The sequence below is a fragment of the Medicago sativa genome, chromosome 5, assembly GCF_051527215.1.
Source record: "Medicago sativa cultivar Bolivia chromosome 5, Bolivia_mono, whole genome shotgun sequence".
NCBI lineage: Eukaryota > Viridiplantae > Streptophyta > Magnoliopsida > Fabales > Fabaceae > Medicago > Medicago sativa.
In genome coordinates this window covers 69,106,307-69,130,897 of record NC_140753.1, presented here as the reverse complement: position 1 = coordinate 69,130,897, position 24,591 = coordinate 69,106,307, and the positions used below count along the sequence as shown (strand labels likewise).

Below are 24,591 nucleotides of genomic sequence, written 5' to 3'. Positions count from 1 at the left end.
CAACAAATTTGTAGCTCTTCCACAAGATTCGGAAAACCATGAATCCAATTCCCCTGTTGTTTCTCAAAAGACCTCCAAAACCTATATTACCAGAATTACCAAAAGAAGATCCGTCTAAATTGATTTTAATATAGTCTTCCCGTGGAGGATTCCAACGCACTTGACGAGTATTAATTTGGAACTTAATAAAACAAAAACAAAATTCTTTTGTCGTTTTAAATAAGAATATAATTTTTTATTTAATCCTAATAACTTACTATATATAGACGTAGATATGTAATTGGACAGCACCAATTGCAAAAGATAGACAAAACAAACAATAATAATCTGGAAAAATGAGTTTTCTAGCGGGAAGGTTAGCAGGAAAAGAAGCAGCTTATTTCTTCCAAGAATCCAAACAAGCCGTTACAAAATTAGCTCAAAAGAATAATAACAATCCAATCTCAAAAACCAACGTTGTTGATGAACGACACGTCGTTCATGATAACGCCGACGTGCTTCCAGAAGTTCTACGACACTCTCTTCCTTCCAAACTATTCAGAGACGAAACGGCGTCGTCTTCATCATTCTCTACATCGAAATGGGCTCTTCAATCTGATCCCAAACTTCGATCTTCTGTATCTCCTGATGCTATCAATCCTCTTCGCGCTTTCGTTTCTCTTCCACAAGTCACCTTTGGCGCTAGAAGGTTCATTTTCATTTTTTTTTTCAATTCAATTTCTAGGTTATTGATTTTGCGTGTGTTTGGTTCTACTACCAAAAAATACCAAAATTAATTTTAAATATAATTACTTTTGATTCAAAGCTGCAATTGTTGATAAGTTGGGTATTAAGAGGGAATTGAAGTTGTTTGTAGTTTCTAAACTATGGAATTTTTTGTTTTTGAGTGTTTCAGGTGGAAATTGCCTGAAGCAAAACATGGGGTTTCAGCCTCTACAGCAAATGAATTGCGCCAGGACCGGTATGACGTCTATGTTAACCCGGAGAAGTTGAAAGCAGCATCTGAAGGGCTTGCAAATCGTATGTATCATTCTTCTCATATTAATTTGCTTGCGATGAATGCTCTCATTTTCTCATTGTAGGTTAAGGCTGTAAGCAATTCACAATAAAAACAAGGTGTAAGGGGGTGTTTTAGTCAACCGTTTAGTTAAACACTTATTCAATAATTGCTTAATGGGCATGTGGTTATCTGTTAAGTGTAAACTGTTTCGACGATTGAATAGGGAATAAGGAGGAATTAATGCAAGTTCTGTTTAAGTTGTTTTTATAAGCTTGTTTGTGAAGATAAGCTGAAAATAGCTTATGGTATGGTATCCATAGGCTATTCCAAATAATTACACAAGTACTTACTATTATATAATAAGATAAGTTGAAATAACTTCTACTAATTAGATGCTCCCATGGTATGGATGTTGCCTCTGACAAATTATTTACTTGACAAAACTTATGTATACTAGCTATGGTACCATCAAACTTCACATTACATCTATGGAATTTATAATCTGTACCTGCTAAAAGTCGATGGAAAACTAATGGTGTAGACAGGTCCACAATAACGTATGATAATCCTATATCGTTACACTTTAATGTGTTGCTCTATGTTTATCTGTGATTAGATACACGAAATTTGCAATTGCAATGTATTGAGCATCATGTGTTTCAACTAACCAACTTGGCGGAAACTGAGTTGATGTAGTGGTATAAATGTTGAGATTTTATGAGGGGGATAACTTATTGGGTCTAGAGAGACTGTTCCATTAATTTGAATGAGGGAAATTGTTATTTATAGAGTTTCTCATCACTTACACAAGCTAAAGTTAAACCCTTGCAGGTTCCCGGTAACAGGAGAGAAACTTGTGGTTATGATTTCAAATCAGCAATCTTTTTAAATTTATGCTTACTGTGGCTATAAGCTGTCAAAGGAATATTTTAGCGTTCCTTGTCAATGTTACAGTTAGGGGAATCTGCTAGTTTGAAATTATTGCTAAGGTCTTTATATATATAATGTTTTAACAAAACAGGGTGTACAAGCATCACATGACAAGCCAAGACAACTTTCGAATAATGGAGAGGAAAGGGAACTAAGATAAATGTGAGGTTTAAACAGGGGAAATTGCAGTTGGGTGTTATTTGGGCAGAAGTTACTTCTCTGTTATAAGTCAGGTTGTGTGTGGTAATGGTCATCATTATAATCATGGCACATATGCTTTTCATTCGGGCATGCTGCATGAAACTGGTAAAAACACCATGGGAAGAGTGCGTCAAGCTTTTAGAACTCATGGTGAAACATATGATTGTCATAGTCATTACTCCCTCTTGTCCTATATATAAAAAGAAGAAAAATAAAATAAAATAATCAAGTCCGAGGAGGCTCATTAAGTCTTAATTTTGAAGATTTTTTTTCATAATATAACTCTGACTTTAAATGTTTTCATACCTATGTGAAATAATTGCATTTCTAAGGATATCAAAGTAATTTGTGACTTCTGCTTACAAATAGAACACAAACTCCAAAATGTTCTTATATACGAGACCGAAGGTAGTAATAGCATGCAATAGAGCGTGCTATAGTGCTATGAATGTTACCAGATGAAGTTGCACTATTCATATGTATATCTTTGTGTAGTAGTTAAGTTTATACACACTATGCTCTTTAGGTATCAAGGCACGTGAGTGATGTTCTGCCATTTTGGGATATTTAGTACATGGAATAACCTCACAAATTTCTGTTCAAATGGCTTATGTTGTGCTTCAAATTCAGGCAGTTATTTACCTTAATTATATAAGTAGACTAACAAGTAATAGCGTCAAGAAAAGAATAAGGATCCAGCAAATGCTTTGGGGATGATACCCATATTTTCTAATTCCTATTTTGTTTTCAATTTTATAGTTGGAAAGGCTTTTGCTATTGCCACTGCAGTTGTATTCGGTGGTGCTGCAATGGTAATTGGTATGGTGGCCTCCAAGTTAGAGCTGCATAATGTAAGTGATTTGAGTTATATGTATTCATTATGTTAGTATCATAAAACTCTTCATGCAAACCACAGTATTGTTTCTTCTTACTTTTTCTTATTTTGTTTCAGTTGTATTGTATCAATAAATTTATTTGTAGCCATATAAATTGCAAAATCCAGTTTATTGGCTTCTTAATCTTGAACTTTTTTCTGTTTTAACAGATGGATGACCTCAAAACTAAAGGAAAGGATGTTGTTGAGCCACAACTTGAGAATATCAAAAACTATTTTGTTCCCATGAAAATATGGGTAAGTTTTAAATTCCATTTCTTTATACTTTTGAATATTTCAATTGATAATTCATAACTCAAATGCCAAAACTTTGATTTATAGGCTGAGAATATGTCAAGAAAGTGGCATTTGGAAAGGGAAGATGTCAAACAGAAAGCTATTGTAAAAGATCTATCTAAAATTTTGGGTTCTAAATAATCATATTGAGATTTACAGTTTTAGTTGTTTTCCTTTTTCAATTTGCATTGAAAATAGTGGTATGAGCGATATGTAGATAATATGAATGTAGTGTGCCTCTGGCTTATGTTGTTGTGTAGATGTTAAAGCTTGCTGAAGAATGAAAATAGTATGGTATATGTAGTAAATAACGGAGTTGTTGTTTTGTTACATTCAACAATTCCTTTGTATTTTCAGACATGCTGTAAGATATTGAAAACCACAATTTGTTGCAATAAGATGGTACCTGTAAATGTGAGATGATACAGTTTATGTGTGTGCTTATGCAAGGCTACTAGTTGCTAAATCTAACTTGGCATGAAGGCATGAAAGTGTATTTAAAGTGTGTTTAAGCATGTGAACTTGTATATTCAAAGTGTAATTAATTTATTAGTTCAGTAAGAAGCTGTGGCTGTGTAAATTCCAAGAGTCCACTAACACATCATATGAACCTTCTACTTTGTCAGCAAGAGCAGCTGAGGTAAACAAGCTTTGATATTGTAGAGACAACTTGCAGAGGTTCTTGCGCAACTTCAATATGTACATATCATATAAGATTACTTATAGAGAAGACATATAAGGTTGTCTCATTTCCTAACGAGCAGTAGCACCGACACTTCAGATTGAATCATTACATTCAATTAAATCATTCTCCCAAATTGTTATCGCTGTTGATGTCTTAATATCTGTGGTGTGAGGAGTCGGTGTCTACGTGGAGTCAGTGTCTAAGTGGGTGCTTCAAATAAGAAAGGGAAATGTTAACTAGTGCCCCCGGGGCACTGGTTAAACACTTTAAATGGTAACTTTTTATGAAAGTTTGTGTAATAAAGTGCATTGGAAATTGAAATTTTAACATTTTTAAAAAATAATTACTTAATATAGAATGCTTAAAGAGTGCCCCGGGGGCACTCGTTAACAAGACCCAATAAGAAATGATTGAATGAGATGAACCTTGTTGAGGTGAGCAAATGTTTGACAATAGCATTAGCTGGTCTAATCTCTTGAAACTTGAAAGCTTGATGAGTATGCCCCACCAGCACCACCACCAACTTCACCAATCACTGAAACACTTATAAAAATAGAAGCAAAACACCATAATCTTTATTTGGATTTGATGCAAAGAAAAAACAACGTGGCATATTATTCATTTCTCTGACCTATAGCATTTTAGTTTACACAGCATGAATTCTACTTATTCTTCAAATAACGTTCACACAACTATACTAGAAAAGTGAAGGAGGACGAAGAGTGTCATCATTACAGTATTCCAATAATTAGATTACACAACATGTTTTTTTCTTTCAGAATAACAATATTAATCTCACAACATATTTTCTTCACAAATTGATTATTTAAATTATTGATCCATGACAGAGAACTTTGAACTCTTTTATTTATACGTGGTGTGATCAGAGAAGCTTTGTTCTGCTACCTTTCTTCAACAAAGTTGCCCTTGGTGCTATTGGAGATGCTTAAACATACTTTTCCTGTGGAAATTACAAAGTGATCACATGACATGTTTGAGTGAAATTAAACAAACAAATAATTAAATAAAAGATATATTTGAGCTCGAAAATAATATGAATGGTAACACCACATATAAGCTATTCATATGTCTACATAAAACACGAATTTTTTTTATTCTTTTGAAATTTGAATTTTCTGAGTAAAATGCTTCAAGCCTAATTAAGTCTAAATAATTGCACATAAATAATTTTCTTTGAAACAAAATATATCAAAGAGGGCATATAATTCTAATGTAACAGTAACAGTTATTTTTAAGCTCATGCTTAACTTATTCAACAAAAAAGCTATAAACAAATTGAGATCTTGATGGTATCGGCTTGTAGGCCTAATTAAATTGTCAAGTAATTCAGAAATGGAGCTAAATATTTCTATTTTAATGGTTTAAGTAGCTAAACTTCTAACTGAAATACGAACGCAAGAGTGAAAGAGGGAAAAGAAAAGATTACCAGAAAGCCTCTAAGTCACCTTTGAAATTTATTTACATTCAGCTTGATAAACACATACACTGTGTCAATTATGTTGTCCAAAAACATGACATATGCATGCCTCCAATTACGGCTAAGAAACAATGATCCCCAGAGGCCCCAAAATCCTGTGATAAATCCCAACGTCACACTCAAATAAATTGGTTTTCTATCTTCTTGACTACTTTCTTCATGTATTTCTGGTTTCTGAGGTGCAACTTCTGCCTCCCCGGGACATTTTTTGTCAAGTGGTTTTCCACAAAGATTAGCATTCCCATTGTAACTTGACGCATCGAAACTTTGTAACTGCGTGCCAATTGGAATTCTTCCAGACAAATTGTTGTCCGACACATTCAACATGGACAGACGATCAATTTGAGCTAGAGACGGAGGAATTAGGCCAGAGAAATGGTTTCCTGACAAGTCAAGGAATTCAAGTGATGCTAACCTTCCAATCTTTGAAGTAATTTCTCCAGTCAAATTGTTACTTGATAAATTCAATGATACCAATTCTATCAAGTTTCCTATTTCTTCTGGAATGTTTCCTGTCAATTGATTGCTTGAAAGATCGATACTTCTCAAAATGAGCTTATTATTCTTGAATAGTCGTTCGGCACCCTTCCACATCAACAATGCAACCAAATCATAGCCTCCAGAGGCGGTGACGGATGCAGGTCCAACTGATGCATATAAAGTTAAGTCTATGGTGCTTGTTAATGAAACATTTTCAGACATTGCAGAAAAATTCTTCAAGCATTTGAAAATTCTTCCTGATAAATTGTTCCCAGAGAGATCCAACAGCTGAATATTTGTTCAGCCGCATATATTCTGCGGAAGGCTTCCAGAGAATCGGTTCCTTCGCAAGCTTAGCATTTGCAATTGTATTCCTAACCAATATGGTATTGGCCCAGAAAATCTATTATCTCCTAGATCTAGCATGATCATTTCTGTGCAATTTTTCAAGGAGAGAGGCAACTTCCCACCAAAGCTATTATTCCGTACTATCAATACTCGAAGTTCAAGTAATGATCCAATACTTGATGGCATTTCACCAGACAAATTATTGTCGCTCAAATCTAGAAATTCCAATGCTTCTAAATGACTCCAACAATCTGGGAGCTTCCTTGACAATTGATTATTTGATAAATCCAATAGTTGCAATCTATCAAGCATAGTGTTAGTACATAAAAACAAAGAAGTTTCTGAAAATTTGTTTTTCGACAACCGTAGCAATACTGCACTTCGAAAAAACGGAGGGATTGAACCTTCAAATTGATTTGAATCCAGAATTACGTGACATTCTTCTGGAAATATTATGGGTAAATTTGGAATTGTGCCTGTCAGATTATTATATGAAATATTCATGAACCTTATATTTTTTGTTTGAGTCCAAAACCACGCTGGAACTACATCTGAGATTCCAGCATCAGATATGTCCACCTTGCGAAGATATTTTTGACTCTGCAGCCATTTCGGAAAACTTGGCGCTAAAGTACAAGACCTTAGATATATGGCAAACAATTGAAAAGGTGGCACCCAACTGTCACTGAATTTCAGAACCAATGAATTAGAACTCAAGCTTAAATACTTTAACATAGACATGTTGCCAAAATGAGAGTCAGCGATCATCCCTTCCAAATTATTGGAATCCAAGTACAAACTCTTTAAAGATGAGAACCCTGACATGTTGGGTACCTTGCCAATTATTTGGTTCCTAGCCAAATCTAGTATTTGCAGCGAGTACTTTGCACACCCAGTTGATAAATTATGAAGTATCATCGACAAATCTTCACTCAACTTGTTACTTGACAGGTCCAGCAACCTTAACGAACATAGGTTAGCAAGTGATTTTGGAATTCCACCTTCTAAAGAATTTGATTCAAATATCAAAGACTCCAATTTAGATGGAAAATATATGCCACCATCTGGCACCTTCCCACTTAACAGATTATCTGAAAGGTCGATTGATCTTAGAGATGGGAATATTGAAAGGTCCGGAAATGTGCCAGTAATTTGGTTTCCTTCAAACGACAAGTCTTGTAGTGAGTAACTTGCACAACCAGACAATTTGTGAAGAATTGTTGAAATGTCTTCATTCAAAGTGTTATTATCAAGGTAAAATGAGTGCAAGGTACATATATCTCTATAGGATTCTAGAACTCCACCATGTAGATTGTAACGCCCTCCTTTTATTTAATTATTTTTATTAAGTTAGAATCTATTTATGTGATTTATTTATATACATGAGGTGTTAGTATTTTTTTATGTGGCATTATTCTATTAATTATTAGAATATGAGAATTATTAGTGATAAGTAGAATTGGAGGTTATAATAGAAATAAGAATAAGTTATTGGGCCTAAATAGATTTAGGAAGAGCGATTAGTATTATAAATAAAGAAGATTAGGTTAGAAAGAGTTTTTACGTTAAAACCGCTTTTTGGAGAAAGAGGAGAAAGAGGAGAACTCAGAGAGAGAACCTTAGGAACGAAAAGCGCTGCTTTTGATTTCAGAAAAACAATCTAAGGTAAGGGTGAGACTATCTTTCACTAATATTAGGTCTGTGAATCATTAGATTGCATCTAACATGCTTTAGGATGAGTTTGTAAGGGGTAGTTTTATTCACCATAAGGGTTGTGTACTCATGTGGGGTAGTGAAGGGTTGTTAATTTTCGTTCTTCTCTTAATATTTTTCGATGATTCTTATACGTTTAATTTTTCGTTTCCGATGTGATGTCGATTTGGTAAAATATATACATGATAACCAGAAGCCATATCATAATTTTTAATGTTCATCTTTTAGAATTAAGAATCTGAGTGAAGTCGTTTTCGTGTTAGAATCTTTGAATTTTATATGTTTCTAAAACTAGAGCACGTGATGTGTTTGACCCGTCAAGATATGAATTTGATTTTGTTACAAAATATTAACAACTAGATTGTCTTTGAATTAAAACAAACTGCCCACGTGAATTCCCTAATAGAAAACTAATGGAAGCTACCTATCAATATTGGTCTTAAGTAGAAGAGTATTGGTTTATTTTAGGTGCACTCATGGATTTGTAAGTCTGAACGTGTTATCAACTTTGGTCATAGGCCATTTTAAATATAGAGGCTTAGAAACTTAAGTGGCTGATATGCATTAGTAGCCAAAACTGTGGTTTTAAGGATTAGTTGAAGATATAGTCCTAAGGGATACATAATAAATACTGTGCAGTTCATGAACTTGGACTTTTAGTAAATAAGAAACAACAGGGAAAGGTTAGGACCGAGTGAGTACGGGTAAAATAGGTGCTTTATCTTTAAACGGAGATTAGAATTCTAGCTATTATTATAACGCATAAGTTGGATAGGAGACCAGACATAATAGGATTGTGACCTCAAAAAAATAACTTTCAATGTTAGTTAAAGTTAAGTAAGGATAAGTGTCGAAAGTTGACATGTCTAAAGTAGTATGTTTTGCTTTAGACGGTGAATTGAATTAGTGAAAGACTAAATGATGAACAAGAATTAGTTATTTAAAGATGTGAGTTAAAGAAAATCGATAAGGTTAGGGATAGTAATAACAATGGGGCGTTGAAGATAGTATTTCCGAGAACCAAACTAAAACGCTAGTGAGAAATTGAAATCCCTTGGAAAGAGTCTTTTATTTTTTTAGGGAAGTAGGCCGATTGAATCTCTTTTTTGTTGTAGATCAATTTATCATTTGTTTGTTTGTGTCTGGAAGTGGCATCAGTGTTTTATATATATATAGTAATACTTGAAAGAACATGAGCTATCACACATTAATTAATTAATTAATTAATTATAAATGAATTAGTGGATGGATTTGAAATGAAGAAAAATAGTAACTTAGGTGGAAATAAAGAGAGAGAATATGAATCTGTGCTTTCTTCCTAAATTATAGTGTGAACTCTATTATATATATTTGTGTAATGTTTGTTTTAATGATAAATTAATTGATAAAGTATGATTTAAAGATGTGTTATATAAAGATGTGTTATGTGAAGATGTGTGATTTAAATATGTGCTATATAAAGATGTGTTATTTGAAGATGTGTGCTTTAAAGATGTGTTATATAAAGATGTGTTACTATTTAAAGATCGTGTAGTTTTAAGATGAACTTGGAGTAGGAAAGAAAGGATGTCTAGATTATTAGAAGCTGTCCAGGAAGCCTAAGTTAAGAATGACTAAGATTATTAATGATGTGATATTGTTATATATTCACTATATGTGTTATTATGATGCTTATGTTGATGCGATGCTTAAGATGCTATTATATTGTTATCATTTGATACTGTTAATTATGATGCTGATATGATGTGACTTTATAAGTGCTGCATATGTTGTTGTTGATCTTATTAAAGTTGTAAATGTCGGTCTAAGTTGTAAAGTTGTAAGATGTCGTCCAAATTATTGGGGTCATATAAGATGTTCATGATGTTCAAGTTGTTTAAGTTGTAGGAAGATTGAGTCCATTGCATACTCATTAAAGTTGGGGGCTTTAGGCCCGGCAGCCTTTGTGCTCATTAAAGTTGGGGGCTTTCGGCCCGGCAGCCTTTGTGCTCATTAAAGTTGGGGGCTTTAGGCCCGGCAGCCTTTGTGCTCAAACTACGTTGGGGGCTTTAGGCCCGGCAGCTTTATGCTCACACGTTGAAGAGCCTAATTACGCTCATTTATGTTGTTGAATGGTACCACATGCATTTGCATATCAAGAAATTTACGATGTTATAAGTTGTGAAGAGTTGCATTTGTCGAGTTGAGTTGCATAGTCGAGTTGAGTTGCATTGTCGAGTCAAGTGCTAAGTCGATTTACCAAGTGATGTTGCCGAACGAATATGAAATTGATTATGAATTTGAATATGAAGTTGTTTATGAATTTGATTATGAAGTTGGTTATGATAACGTTATGTGTATGATAATACTATGTTTAGATAATCCTATGATGTTACATGATTATTGTTAAGATATGTGATGATATTTAAGTTGTTAAATGTAATTTATGATTTATAAGCTTAATATTATTGTTTGAGAAATCTCACCCCTTCTGCTTGAAAATGTTGCTCTTCGTATGGGTAACTTGCAGGTAATCAAGATTAGCTGCGGTCGTGGGTGACTATCTCTCACTGTGTCCTTAGGTGCTCTGATACGTAACGGGATGGGGATTTTAATACTATTTTCTGTTCCTTTACGTATTGCTTTTGAAGTTTAAGAATTATTATTGAACTAAGATTTATGAGACTTTTATGACGAGGTCTGCGGCCAAAGACTATTTTAGATGATGAATAATTCCGCTGCAAAATATTAGTTAATTGTTGATTGAATTTTGAAGGATAAATATTAATTTATTCCATTTATGATTTTTAAGAAATGTGACATTCCGTTTTGTGATGAAAAACTCTGATAATTGTTATGAAATTTTTATGTTGGGAAAACGGGGTGTTACAATTGGTATCAGAGCAGGTCGGTCCGTCCGGCCCAGTAGATGAGTCGTTGTGTCGTGTCGTCATGTTTTTCTAGTTAGTAGTTATGTTTTATTGTGTGATCATGTTTAACTGACTAACTTTGATGTGGTTTTGTGTCTTGTTTGAAGGAGCAATAACTAAATTTATTTTCTCTTGTGCCTTGAATTTCGAGGACGAAATTCTTTTAAGTTGGGGAGAGTTGTAACGCCCTCCTTTTATTTAATTATTTTTATTAAGTTAGAATCTATTTATGTGATTTATTTATATACATGAGGTGTTAGTATTTTATTATGTGGCATTATTCTATTAATTATTAGAATATGAGAATTATTAGTGATAAGTAGAATTGGAGGTTAGAATAGAAATAAGAATAAGTTATTGGGCCTAAATAGATTTAGGAAGAGCGATTAGTATTATAAATAAGGAAGATTAGGTTAGAAAGAGTTTTTACGTTAAAACCGCTTTTTGGAGAAAGAGGAGAAAGAGGAGAACTCAGAGAGAGAACCCTAGGAACGAAAAGCGCTGCTTTTGATTTCAGAAAAACAATCTAAGGTAAGGGTGAGACTATCTTTCACTAATATTAGGTCTGTGAATCATTAGATTGCATCTAACATGTTTTAGGATGAGTTTGTAAGGGGTAGTTTTATTCACCATAAGGGTTGTGTACTCATGTGGGGTAGTGAAGGGTTGTTAATTTTCGTTCTTCTCTTAATATTTTTCGATGATTCTTATACGTTTAATTTTTCGTTTTCGATGTGATGTCGATTTGGTAAAATATATACATGATAACCAGAAGCCATATCATAATTTTTAATGTTCATCTTTTAGAATTAAGAATCTGAGTGAAGTCGTTTTCGTGTTAGAATCTTTGAATTTTATATGTTTCTAAAACTAGAGCACGTGATGTGTTTGACCCGTCAAGATATGAATTTGATTTTGTTACAAAATATTAACAACTAGATTGTCTTTGAATTAAAACAAACTGCCCACGTGAATTCCCTAATAGAAAACTAATGGAAGCTACCTATCAATATTGGTCTTAAGTAGAAGAGTATTGGTTTATTTTAGGTGCACTCATGGATTTGTAAGTCTGAACGTGTTATCAACTTTGGTCATAGGCCATTTTAAATATAGAGGCTTAGAAACTTAAGTGGCTGATATGCATTAGTAGCCAAAACTGTGGTTTTAAGGATTAGTTGAAGATATAGTCCTAAGGGATACATAATAAATACTGTGCAGTTCATGAACTTGGACTTTTAGTAAATAAGAAACAACAGGGAAAGGTTAGGACCGAGTGAGTACGGGTAAAATAGGTGCTTTATCTTTAAACGGAGATTAGAATTCTAGCTATTATTATAACGCATAAGTTGGATAGGAGACCAGACATAATAGGATTGTGACCTCAAAAAAATAACTTTCAATGTTAGTTAAAGTTAAGTAAGGATAAGTGTCGAAAGTTGACATGTCTAAAGTAGTATGTTTTGCTTTAGACGGTGAATTGAATTAGTGAAAGACTAAATGATGAACAAGAATTAGTTATTTAAAGATGTGAGTTAAAGAAAATCGATAAGGTTAGGGATAGTAATAACAATGGGGCGTTGAAGATAGTATTTCCGAGAACCAAACTAAAACGCTAGTGAGAAATTGAAATCCCTTGGAAAGAGTCTTTTATTTTTTTAGGGAAGTAGGCCGATTGAATCTCTTTTTTGTTGTAGATCAATTTATCATTTGTTTGTTTGTGTCTGGAAGTGGCATCAGTGTTTTATATATATATAGTAATACTTGAAAGAACATGAGCTATCACACATTAATTAATTAATTAATTAATTATAAATGAATTAGTGGATGGATTTGAAATGAAGAAAAATAGTAACTTAGGTGGAAATAAAGAGAGAGAATATGAATCTGTGCTTTCTTCCTAAATTATAGTGTGAACTCTATTATATATATTTGTGTAATGTTTGTTTTAATGATAAATTAATTGATAAAGTATGATTTAAAGATGTGTTATATAAAGATGTGTTATGTGAAGATGTGTGATTTAAATATGTGCTATATAAAGATGTGTTATTTGAAGATGTGTGCTTTAAAGATGTGTTATATAAAGATGTGTTACTATTTAAAGATCGTGTAGTTTTAAGATGAACTTGGAGTAGGAAAGAAAGGATGTCTAGATTATTAGAAGCTGTCCAGGAAGCCTAAGTTAAGAATGACTAAGATTATTAATGATGTGATATTGTTATATATTCACTATATGTGTTATTATGATGCTTATGTTGATGCGATGCTTAAGATGCTATTATATTGTTATCATTTGATACTGTTAATTATGATGCTGATATGATGTGACTTTATAAGTGCTGCATATGTTGTTGTTGATCTTATTAAAGTTGTAAATGTCGGTCTAAGTTGTAAAGTTGTAAGATGTCGTCCAAATTATTGGGGTCATATAAGATGTTCATGATGTTCAAGTTGTTTAAGTTGTAGGAAGATTGAGTCCATTGCATACTCATTAAAGTTGGGGGCTTTAGGCCCGGCAGCCTTTGTGCTCATTAAAGTTGGGGGCTTTCGGCCCGGCAGCCTTTGTGCTCATTAAAGTTGGGGGCTTTAGGCCCGGCAGCCTTTGTGCTCAAACTACGTTGGGGGCTTTAGGCCCGGCAGCTTTATGCTCACACGTTGAAGAGCCTAATTACGCTCATTTATGTTGTTGAATGGTACCACATGCATTTGCATATCAAGAAATTTACGATGTTATAAGTTGTGAAGAGTTGCATTTGTCGAGTTGAGTTGCATAGTCGAGTTGAGTTGCATTGTCGAGTCAAGTGCTAAGTCGATTTACCAAGTGATGTTGCCGAACGAATATGAAATTGATTATGAATTTGAATATGAAGTTGTTTATGAATTTGATTATGAAGTTGGTTATGATAACGTTATGTGTATGATAATACTATGTTTAGATAATCCTATGATGTTACATGATTATTGTTAAGATATGTGATGATATTTAAGTTGTTAAATGTAATTTATGATTTATAAGCTTAATATTATTGTTTGAGAAATCTCACCCCTTCTGCTTGAAAATGTTGCTCTTCGTATGGGTAACTTGCAGGTAATCAAGATTAGCTGCGGTCGTGGGTGACTATCTCTCACTGTGTCCTTAGGTGCTCTGATACGTAACGGGATGGGGATTTTAATACTATTTTCTGTTCCTTTACGTATTGCTTTTGAAGTTTAAGAATTATTATTGAACTAAGATTTATGAGACTTTTATGACGAGGTCTGCGGCCAAAGACTATTTTAGATGATGAATAATTCCGCTGCAAAATATTAGTTAATTGTTGATTGAATTTTGAAGGATAAATATTAATTTATTCCATTTATGATTTTTAAGAAATGTGACATTCCGTTTTGTGATGAAAAACTCTGATAATTGTTATGAAATTTTTATGTTGGGAAAACGGGGTGTTACAATTGGTATCAGAGCAGGTCGGTCCGTCCGGCCCAGTAGATGAGTCGTTGTGTCGTGTCGTCATGTTTTTCTAGTTAGTAGTTATGTTTTATTGTGTGATCATGTTTAACTGACTAACTTTGATGTGGTTTTGTGTCTTGTTTGAAGGAGCAATAACTAAATTTATTTTCTCTTGTGCCTTGAATTTCGAGGACGAAATTCTTTTAAGTTGGGGAGAGTTGTAACGCCCTCCTTTTATTTAATTATTTTTATTAAGTTAGAATCTATTTATGTGATTTATTTATATACATGAGGTGTTAGTATTTTATTATGTGGCATTATTCTATTAATTATTAGAATATGAGAATTATTAGTGATAAGTAGAATTGGAGGTTAGAATAGAAATAAGAATAAGTTATTGGGCCTAAATAGATTTAGGAAGAGCGATTAGTATTATAAATAAGGAAGATTAGGTTAGAAAGAGTTTTTACGTTAAAACCGCTTTTTGGAGAAAGAGGAGAAAGAGGAGAACTCAGAGAGAGAACCCTAGGAACGAAAAGCGCTGCTTTTGATTTCAGAAAAACAATCTAAGGTAAGGGTGAGACTATCTTTCACTAATATTAGGTCTGTGAATCATTAGATTGCATCTAACATGTTTTAGGATGAGTTTGTAAGGGGTAGTTTTATTCACCATAAGGGTTGTGTACTCATGTGGGGTAGTGAAGGGTTGTTAATTTTCGTTCTTCTCTTAATATTTTTCGATGATTCTTATACGTTTAATTTTTCGTTTTCGATGTGATGTCGATTTGGTAAAATATATACATGATAACCAGAAGCCATATCATAATTTTTAATGTTCATCTTTTAGAATTAAGAATCTGAGTGAAGTCGTTTTCGTGTTAGAATCTTTGAATTTTATATGTTTCTAAAACTAGAGCACGTGATGTGTTTGACCCGTCAAGATATGAATTTGATTTTGTTACAAAATATTAACAACTAGATTGTCTTTGAATTAAAACAAACTGCCCACGTGAATTCCCTAATAGAAAACTAATGGAAGCTACCTATCAATATTGGTCTTAAGTAGAAGAGTATTGGTTTATTTTAGGTGCACTCATGGATTTGTAAGTCTGAACGTGTTATCAACTTTGGTCATAGGCCATTTTAAATATAGAGACTTAGAAACTTAAGTGGCTGATATGCATTAGTAGCCAAAACTGTGGTTTTAAGGATTAGTTGAAGATATAGTCCTAAGGGATACATAATAAATACTGTGCAGTTCATGAACTTGGACTTTTAGTAAATAAGAAACAACAGGGAAAGGTTAGGACCGAGTGAGTACGGGTAAAATAGGTGCTTTATCTTTAAACGGAGATTAGAATTCTAGCTATTATTATAACGCATAAGTTGGATAGGAGACCAGACATAATAGGATTGTGACCTCAAAAAAATAACTTTCAATGTTAGTTAAAGTTAAGTAAGGATAAGTGTCGAAAGTTGACATGTCTAAAGTAGTATGTTTTGCTTTAGACGGTGAATTGAATTAGTGAAAGACTAAATGATGAACAAGAATTAGTTATTTAAAGATGTGAGTTAAAGAAAATCGATAAGGTTAGGGATAGTAATAACAATGGGGCGTTGAAGATAGTATTTCCGAGAACCAAACTAAAACGCTAGTGAGAAATTGAAATCCCTTGGAAAGAGTCTTTTATTTTTTTAGGGAAGTAGGCCGATTGAATCTCTTTTTTGTTGTAGATCAATTTATCATTTGTTTGTTTGTGTCTGGAAGTGGCATCAGTGTTTTATATATATATAGTAATACTTGAAAGAACATGAGCTATCACACATTAATTAATTAATTAATTAATTATAAATGAATTAGTGGATGGATTTGAAATGAAGAAAAATAGTAACTTAGGTGGAAATAAAGAGAGAGAATATGAATCTGTGCTTTCTTCCTAAATTATAGTGTGAACTCTATTATATATATTTGTGTAATGTTTGTTTTAATGATAAATTAATTGATAAAGTATGATTTAAAGATGTGTTATATAAAGATGTGTTATGTGAAGATGTGTGATTTAAATATGTGCTATATAAAGATGTGTTATTTGAAGATGTGTGCTTTAAAGATGTGTTATATAAAGATGTGTTACTATTTAAAGATCGTGTAGTTTTAAGATGAACTTGGAGTAGGAAAGAAAGGATGTCTAGATTATTAGAAGCTGTCCAGGAAGCCTAAGTTAAGAATGACTAAGATTATTAATGATGTGATATTGTTATATATTCACTATATGTGTTATTATGATGCTTATGTTGATGCGATGCTTAAGATGCTATTATATTGTTATCATTTGATACTGTTAATTATGATGCTGATATGATGTGACTTTATAAGTGCTGCATATGTTGTTGTTGATCTTATTAAAGTTGTAAATGTCGGTCTAAGTTGTAAAGTTGTAAGATGTCGTCCAAATTATTGGGGTCATATAAGATGTTCATGATGTTCAAGTTGTTTAAGTTGTAGGAAGATTGAGTCCATTGCATACTCATTAAAGTTGGGGGCTTTAGGCCCGGCAGCCTTTGTGCTCATTAAAGTTGGGGGCTTTCGGCCCGGCAGCCTTTGTGCTCATTAAAGTTGGGGGCTTTAGGCCCGGCAGCCTTTGTGCTCAAACTACGTTGGGGGCTTTAGGCCCGGCAGCTTTATGCTCACACGTTGAAGAGCCTAATTACGCTCATTTATGTTGTTGAATGGTACCACATGCATTTGCATATCAAGAAATTTACGATGTTATAAGTTGTGAAGAGTTGCATTTGTCGAGTTGAGTTGCATAGTCGAGTTGAGTTGCATTGTCGAGTCAAGTGCTAAGTCGATTTACCAAGTGATGTTGCCGAACGAATATGAAATTGATTATGAATTTGAATATGAAGTTGTTTATGAATTTGATTATGAAGTTGGTTATGATAACGTTATGTGTATGATAATACTATGTTTAGATAATCCTATGATGTTACATGATTATTGTTAAGATATGTGATGATATTTAAGTTGTTAAATGTAATTTATGATTTATAAGCTTAATATTATTGTTTGAGAAATCTCACCCCTTCTGCTTGAAAATGTTGCTCTTCGTATGGGTAACTTGCAGGTAATCAAGATTAGCTGCGGTCGTGGGTGACTATCTCTCACTGTGTCCTTAGGTGCTCTGATACGTAACGGGATGGGGATTTTAATACTATTTTCTGTTCCTTTACGTATTGCTTTTGAAGTTTAAGAATTATTATTGAACTAAGATTTATGAGACTTTTATGACGAGGTCTGCGGCCAAAGACTATTTTAGATGATGAATAATTCCGCTGCAAAATATTAGTTAATTGTTGATTGAATTTTGAAGGATAAATATTAATTTATTCCATTTATGATTTTTAAGAAATGTGACATTCCGTTTTGTGATGAAAAACTCTGATAATTGTTATGAAATTTTTATGTTGGGAAAACGGGGTGTTACAATTGGTATCAGAGCAGGTCGGTCCGTCCGGCCCAGTAGATGAGTCGTTGTGTCGTGTCGTCATGTTTTTCTAGTTAGTAGTTATGTTTTATTGTGTGATCATGTTTAACTGACTAACTTTGATGTGGTTTTGTGTCTTGTTTGAAGGAGCAATAACTAAATTTATTTTCTCTTGTGCCTTGAATTTCGAGGACGAAATTCTTTTAAGTTGGGGAGAGTTGTAACGCCCTCCTTTTATTTAATTATTTTTTTTAAGTTAGAATCTATTTATGTGATTTATTTATATACATGAGGTGTTAGTATTTTATTATGTGGCATTATTCTATTAATTATTAGAATATGAGAGTTATTAGTGATAAGTAGAATTGGAGGTTAGAATAGAAATAAGAATAAGTTATTGGGCCTAAATAGATTTAGGAAGAGCGATTAGTATTATAAATAAGGAAGATTAGGTTAGAAAGAGTTTTTACGTTAAAACCGCTTTTTGGAGAAAGAGGAGAAAGAGGAGAACTCAGAGAGAGAACCCTAGGAACGAAAAGCGCTGCTTTTGATTTCAGAAAAACAATCTAAGGTAAGGGTGAGACTATCTTTCACTAATATTAGGTCTGTGAATCATTAGATTGCATCTAACATGTTTTAGGATGAGTTTGTAAGGGGTAGTTTTATTCACCATAAGGGTTGTGTACTCATGTGGGGTAGTGAAGGGTTGTTAATTTTCGTTCTTCTCTTAATATTTTTCGATGATTCTTATACGTTTAATTTTTCGTTTTCGATGTGATGTCGATTTGGTAAAATATATACATGATAACCAGAAGCCATATCATAATTTTTAATGTTCATCTTTTAGAATTAAGAATCTGAGTGAAGTCGTTTTCGTGTTAGAATCTTTGAATTTTATATGTTTCTAAAACTAGAGCACGTGATGTGTTTGACCCGTCAAGATATGAATTTGATTTTGTTACAAAATATTAACAACTAGATTGTCTTTGAATTAAAACAAACTGCCCACGTGAATTCCCTAATAGAAAACTAATGGAAGCTACCTATCAATATTGGTCTTAAGTAGAAGAGTATTGGTTTATTTTAGGTGCACTCATGGATTTGTAAGTCTGAACGTGTTATCAACTTTGGTCATAGGCCATTTTAAATATAGAGGCTTAGAAACTTAAGTGGCTGATATGCATTAGTAGCCAAAACTGTGGTTTTAAGGATTAGTTGAAGATATAGTCCTAAGGGATACATAATAAATACTGTGCAGTTCATGAACTTGGACTTTTAGTAAATAAGAAACAACAGGGAAAGGTTAGGACCGAGTGAGTACGGGTAAAATAGGTGCTTTATCTTTAAACGGAGATTAGAATTCTAGCTATTATTATAACGCATAAGTTGGATAGGAGACCAGACATAATAGGATTGTGACCTCAAAAAAATAACTTTCAATGTTAGTTAAAGTTAAGTAAGGATAAGTGTCGAAAGTTGACATGTCTAAAGTAGTATGTTTTGCTTTAGACGGTGAATTGAATTAGTGAAAGACTAAATGATGAACAAGAATTAGTTATTTAAAGATGTGAGTTAAAGAAAATCGATAAGGTTAGGGATAGTAATAACAATGGGGCGTTGAAGATAGTATTTCCGAGAACCAAACTAAAACGCTAGTGAGAAATTGAAATCCCTTGGAAAGAGTCTTTTATTTTTTTAGGGAAGTAGGCCGATTGAATCTCTTTTTTGTTGTAGATCAATTTATCATTTGTTTGTTTGTGTCTGGAAGTGGCATCAGTGTTTTATATATATATAGTAATACTTGAAAGAACATGAGCTATCACACATTAATTAATTAATTAATTATAAATGAATTAGTGGATGGATTTGAAATGAAGAAAAATAGTAACTTAGGTGGAAATAAAGAGAGAGAATATGAATCTGTGCTTTCTTCCTAAATTATAGTGTGAACTCTATTATATATATTTGTGTAATGTTTGTTTTAATGATAAATTAATTGACAAAGTATGATTTAAAGATGTGTTATATAAAGATGTGTTATGTGAAGATGTGTGATTTAAATATGTGCTATATAAAGATGTGCTATTTGAAGATGTGTGCTTTAAAGATGTGTTACTATTTAAAGATCGTGTAGTTTTAAGATGAACTTGGAGTAGGAAAGAAAGGATGTCTAGATTATTAGAAGCTGTCCAGGAAGCCTAAGTTAAGAATGACTAAGATTATTAATGATGTGATATTGTTATATATTCACTATATGTGTTATTATGATGCTTATGTTGATGCGATGCTTAAGATGCTATTATATTGTTATCATTTGATACTGTTAATTATGATGCTGATATGATGTGACTTTATAAGTGCTGCATATGTTGTTGTTGATCTTATTAAAGTTGTAAATGTCGGTCTAAGTTGTAAAGTTGTAAGATGTCGTCCAAATTATTGGGGTCATATAAGATGTTCATGATGTTCAAGTTGTTTAAGTTGTAGGAAGATTGAGTCCATTGCATACTCATTAAAGTTGGGGGCTTTAGGCCCGGCAGCCTTTGTGCTCATTAAAGTTGGGGGCTATAGGCCCGGCAGCCTTTGTGCTCATTAAAGTTGGGGGCTTTAGGCCCGGCAGCCTTTGTGCTCAAACTACGTTGGGGGCTTTAGGCCCGGCAGCTTTATGCTCACACGTTGAAGAGCCTAATTACGCTCATTTATGTTGTTGAATGGTACCACATGCATTTGCATATCAAGAAGTTTACGATGTTATAAGTTGTGAAGAGTTGCATTTGTCGAGTTGAGTTGCATAGTCGAGTTGAGTTGCATTGTCGAGTCAAGTGCTAAGTCGATTTATCAAGTGATGTTGCCGAACGAATATGAAATTGATTATGAATTTGAATATGAAGTTGTTTATGAATTTGATTATGAAGTTGGTTATGATAACGTTATGTGTATGATAATACTATGTTTAGATAATCCTATGATGTTACATGATTATTGTTAAGATATGTGATGATATTTAAGTTGTTAAATGTAATTTATGATTTATAAGCTTAATATTATTGTTTGAGAAATCGCACCCCTTCTGCTTGAAAATGTTGCTCTTCGTATGGGTAACTTGCAGGTAATCAAGATTAGCTGCGGTCGTGGGTGACTATCTCTCACTGTGTCCTTAGGTGCTCTGATACGTAACGGGATGGGGATTTTAATACTATTTTCTGTTCCTTTACGTATTGCTTTTGAAGTTTAAGAATTATTATTGAACTAAGATTTATGAGACTTTTATGATGAGGTCTGCGGCCAAAGACTATTTTAGATGATGAATAATTCCGCTGCAAAATATTAGTTAATTGTTGATTGAATTTTGAAGGATAAATATTAATTTATTCCATTTATGATTTTTAAGAAATGTGACATTCCGTTTTGTGATGAAAAACTCTGATAATTGTTATGAAATTTTTATGTTGGGAAAACGGGGTGTTACATAGATCATTACCAGACAAGTCAAGTATTTCAAGATGGTTTCTGATGTTACCAAAATCATATGAAATGGTGCCTTTAAACATGTTAAAGCTAAGATCAAGCTCAATTAAGTTGGTGGTGGCATTAAACACCCATTCTAATATTTTGGACGATGAGAAGGAATTCACTGAAAGGTCAAGGATTGCAAGAGAAGTAGAAAAGTTCAATACTGAACGGGGCATAGAAAGAAGGTAAAGGTCGGAAAGATCACAATGATGTAGTTTCAATTCTTGTATTTTTGGAAGCTTACCAATCATTTGGAGCCAGACATGAGAAGAATTGAGATTTTGTACCCAACTCAAGTCAAGATGGGTTAAAAGAGTGAGATTAGAAAGCCACTCACCTCCAACATGATTATTCTTGTCATGAACTTTGAGCCCTATATTGTATCTAAGATGAAGCTCCTGTAAATTTGAAAGGCTCCCAAGTTGATGAGGAATGGTTCCAACAAGAGCGTTGTCACTAAGATCAAGGTACTGCAAACGCGAGAGATTTCCAAGTTGATGAGGGATTGCACCCTCGAGTCCATTCCATTGAAGATTAAGATATTGCAAGTGCGAAAGACAAGCAAGATTATTTGGAATTCTTCCGCCATCAAATGAAGCACGGAGGTCAAGGAATCTCAAGTTACTTAGAGAACCAAAAAATTCTGGGATATTACTTTCTAAAAAGAAATTCAAACTGAGGTTCAAATAGTTTAAATGCCGCAACTCCATCAATGATGTGTTGAACTTGCCTCGAAAAGGACCAAACTGATTGCCATTTAGATCAAGCATTTCAACATGGGCAGTTTGATTGCTACAGACGATTCCTTCCCATGCACAGCAGCCATCACTCTTATTGTTCCAAGTAGACAAAAGGTTAGTGTCATCATCCAACACAAGGCTTGCCTTCAACTCAAGGAGAGCATGTCTCTCCTTCTCTATGCAACCAACATGTTTTGCACCTACAGCTACAACTCTTGAGTAGTTGGAGAAAAGAAGATTGAACTGCAACACACCAAATATTGCTCCAACTAACTTGAGAATACAGTTTCATTAAGTGTTTATCATATAAGTGCTTATGTATAGTCTATAGACTAGTTCTATAGAAAAAATATAAAATAGAGTCAACCTGTTTTCAAAAAATATCCTTGAAAATTGTAAATAAGTTTAAAACAGTTAATGAACATGTTGCATGTTATTTTATAGTTATACCATAGAATTTACGGAAGTAAGCTTAATACAATTTATGAAATGTCAGAAGTTATTTTCATAAACTATGCTATAGAATTTATAGAAATAAGCTGAATACAATTTATGAAATGTCATAAGCTATTTTCATAAACTCCCCCAAATTATTTTACAAATGTTTACGTTAGTAGATAAGCTCAAATAAATCAATCTAAAAAAGTCAGAAACTAAACTTATTGACACAACAATACTCATCCTCTTCATCTTCCTCTGCCTAAGTAATAAAACTAATGGGAAGACTTGAATTATAGCAAGACTTAGTGGGAAGAGTTGACCTATAGTAAGACTTGAAGGGGCGAAAAATTAAAAACTAAAAACTTTCAAAAATTACAATGGGGAGACGTAATTAGAGGAAGGCGTAATTAATATTTTCTTCTTTGGAATAAGTTACACCATGACCGTGGATGTAGAGAAATTCTTTAATAGGAATGTACATATATAGAAATTCTAGAATACGAATAAATAGAAATTATTTCAAAAAAGTAAAAAAAGAAACCACCATTGACGAGGGTTAAAGCAGAATGATAATGTCAAAATAGAGCAAGGATTTTGGCACTGCATCACGTGAAATTTGTTGATTTGAGGAAAGTTTGGTGGCAACAATGGTTGTTTTCGATGAAGATATTTTTATGATTTTTTGTGGGCACCGTCTACGGTGGTCCACGACAATAGGTGGTCCACAGTCCACAAATGATGAAACAAGCTAATGGATGTTATCATTAACTGAAAACACAAGCGATACCAGGAAGAACACAAGAAATGTCTAACCATTCGAGAACATTAGGCCAAAGTATACCAAAAAAGTTACATTAAAAAACAGATGATTAACAACTAATCATCATTTGATAACTTGAAATCCTTGTATTGTGTACAAGATTTCTGCCAGGCCATTGAGATAGTCTCTTAAAATATCTATATACCAACTCTTAGTTAAGAATTCTTTAAAAAAAACTTAGTTAAGAATCAAAATTAAATACCAGTACCATATTATTAACATTTACAAATAGGAATGAGGAAAATACCCATGGTTTTTTCATAAATATAGAGAAGAAGGGTGAAATAGAGAGAAGAAAATTTCAGTAGAATTACTGCAGCATGCCTAAACCTACCATTGCTCAAAGTATGATAGCGACCATTGCTCGGTGTTTTTAATAAACAAAATAGATAACACGGCAAAGGAGGGGGGAAATTGAAAATCACTCTGTTATATAGAAGATGCTTTTTAAAGTGTGATCAAGACTTAATTGCTTCCATTTTTGTTCTGTTTTTTTCCGTAACCAGTGGTCTCTAGTTGTTAGCCCATATGTGCTAATTAGTATAAAGTTATTGTATTAGTAACCATATCCTCAATCTGTGACTAAATGATGATATTTACTGTTTGTACATAGTTGAGCCTACTTACTGAATTATATTCGTGTCATTCACGCCATCTAACTTTTTCTATCCTCCTTTCAAAACAAAAAGAAAACTTTTTCTATCCAATGTTTTAAAAATAAAATCACATATCGAACCGGTGAGATTTATAGGTCATAGCTCAACCATCTTAAGGCCCTCAAAGTGATCGAACCATCAAAATAACTGAACCGTAGTGAAGGCCAGTTCAAGATTCACTCAATTGAACTGTTCGTCTCGGATTATAAAACATTGGTTCATGGTGTTACCTAATGTCTATCTACATTGTTCTGGATCTCAATGATACATGGTTGTGGTTGTGGTCTTGGGGATACACATGTAACTGTTGATCTTGTCATTCAATAACATGATGATTTGAGAAGTCTATCTATTGCTTTGTAACAAAAATTCTTTTCACAATACTTTTTACTTTACAAATCTTTTTAACCCATCAGTGGCCATAATGCATCAGATATCATGAACTTACAATCCAAATACTGCAGTGGCAAATTTTCTTAGTATTGGGAAACTTTCAATTCTACTTATTCTTCAAATAACATTTATACAACTATACTAGACAGTGGCATCA

The 24,591-nt window shown here is 33.2% G+C and overlaps 1 protein-coding gene and 1 pseudogene across 1 annotated transcript; one reads left to right on the top strand and one right to left on the bottom strand.

Annotated features, from left to right (window-relative positions):
* The first annotated feature begins 289 nt into the window (after nucleotides 1-289).
* Nucleotides 290-3,729, top strand: LOC146924409 (coiled-coil protein). The gene is made up of 5 exons (XM_085709439.1): nucleotides 290-688; nucleotides 896-1,020; nucleotides 2,891-2,982; nucleotides 3,177-3,263; nucleotides 3,348-3,729. The coding sequence occupies exons 1-5, from the start codon at nucleotides 336-338 to the stop codon at nucleotides 3,441-3,443; spliced, it is 753 nt and encodes a 250-aa protein (XP_085565565.1). The 5' UTR covers nucleotides 290-335; the 3' UTR covers nucleotides 3,444-3,729.
* Nucleotides 3,730-5,377: 1,648 nt separating this feature from the next.
* LOC146924408 (receptor-like protein EIX2) lies at nucleotides 5,378-7,620 on the bottom strand (annotated as a pseudogene).
* Between the last annotated feature and the right edge of the window lie 16,971 nt (nucleotides 7,621-24,591).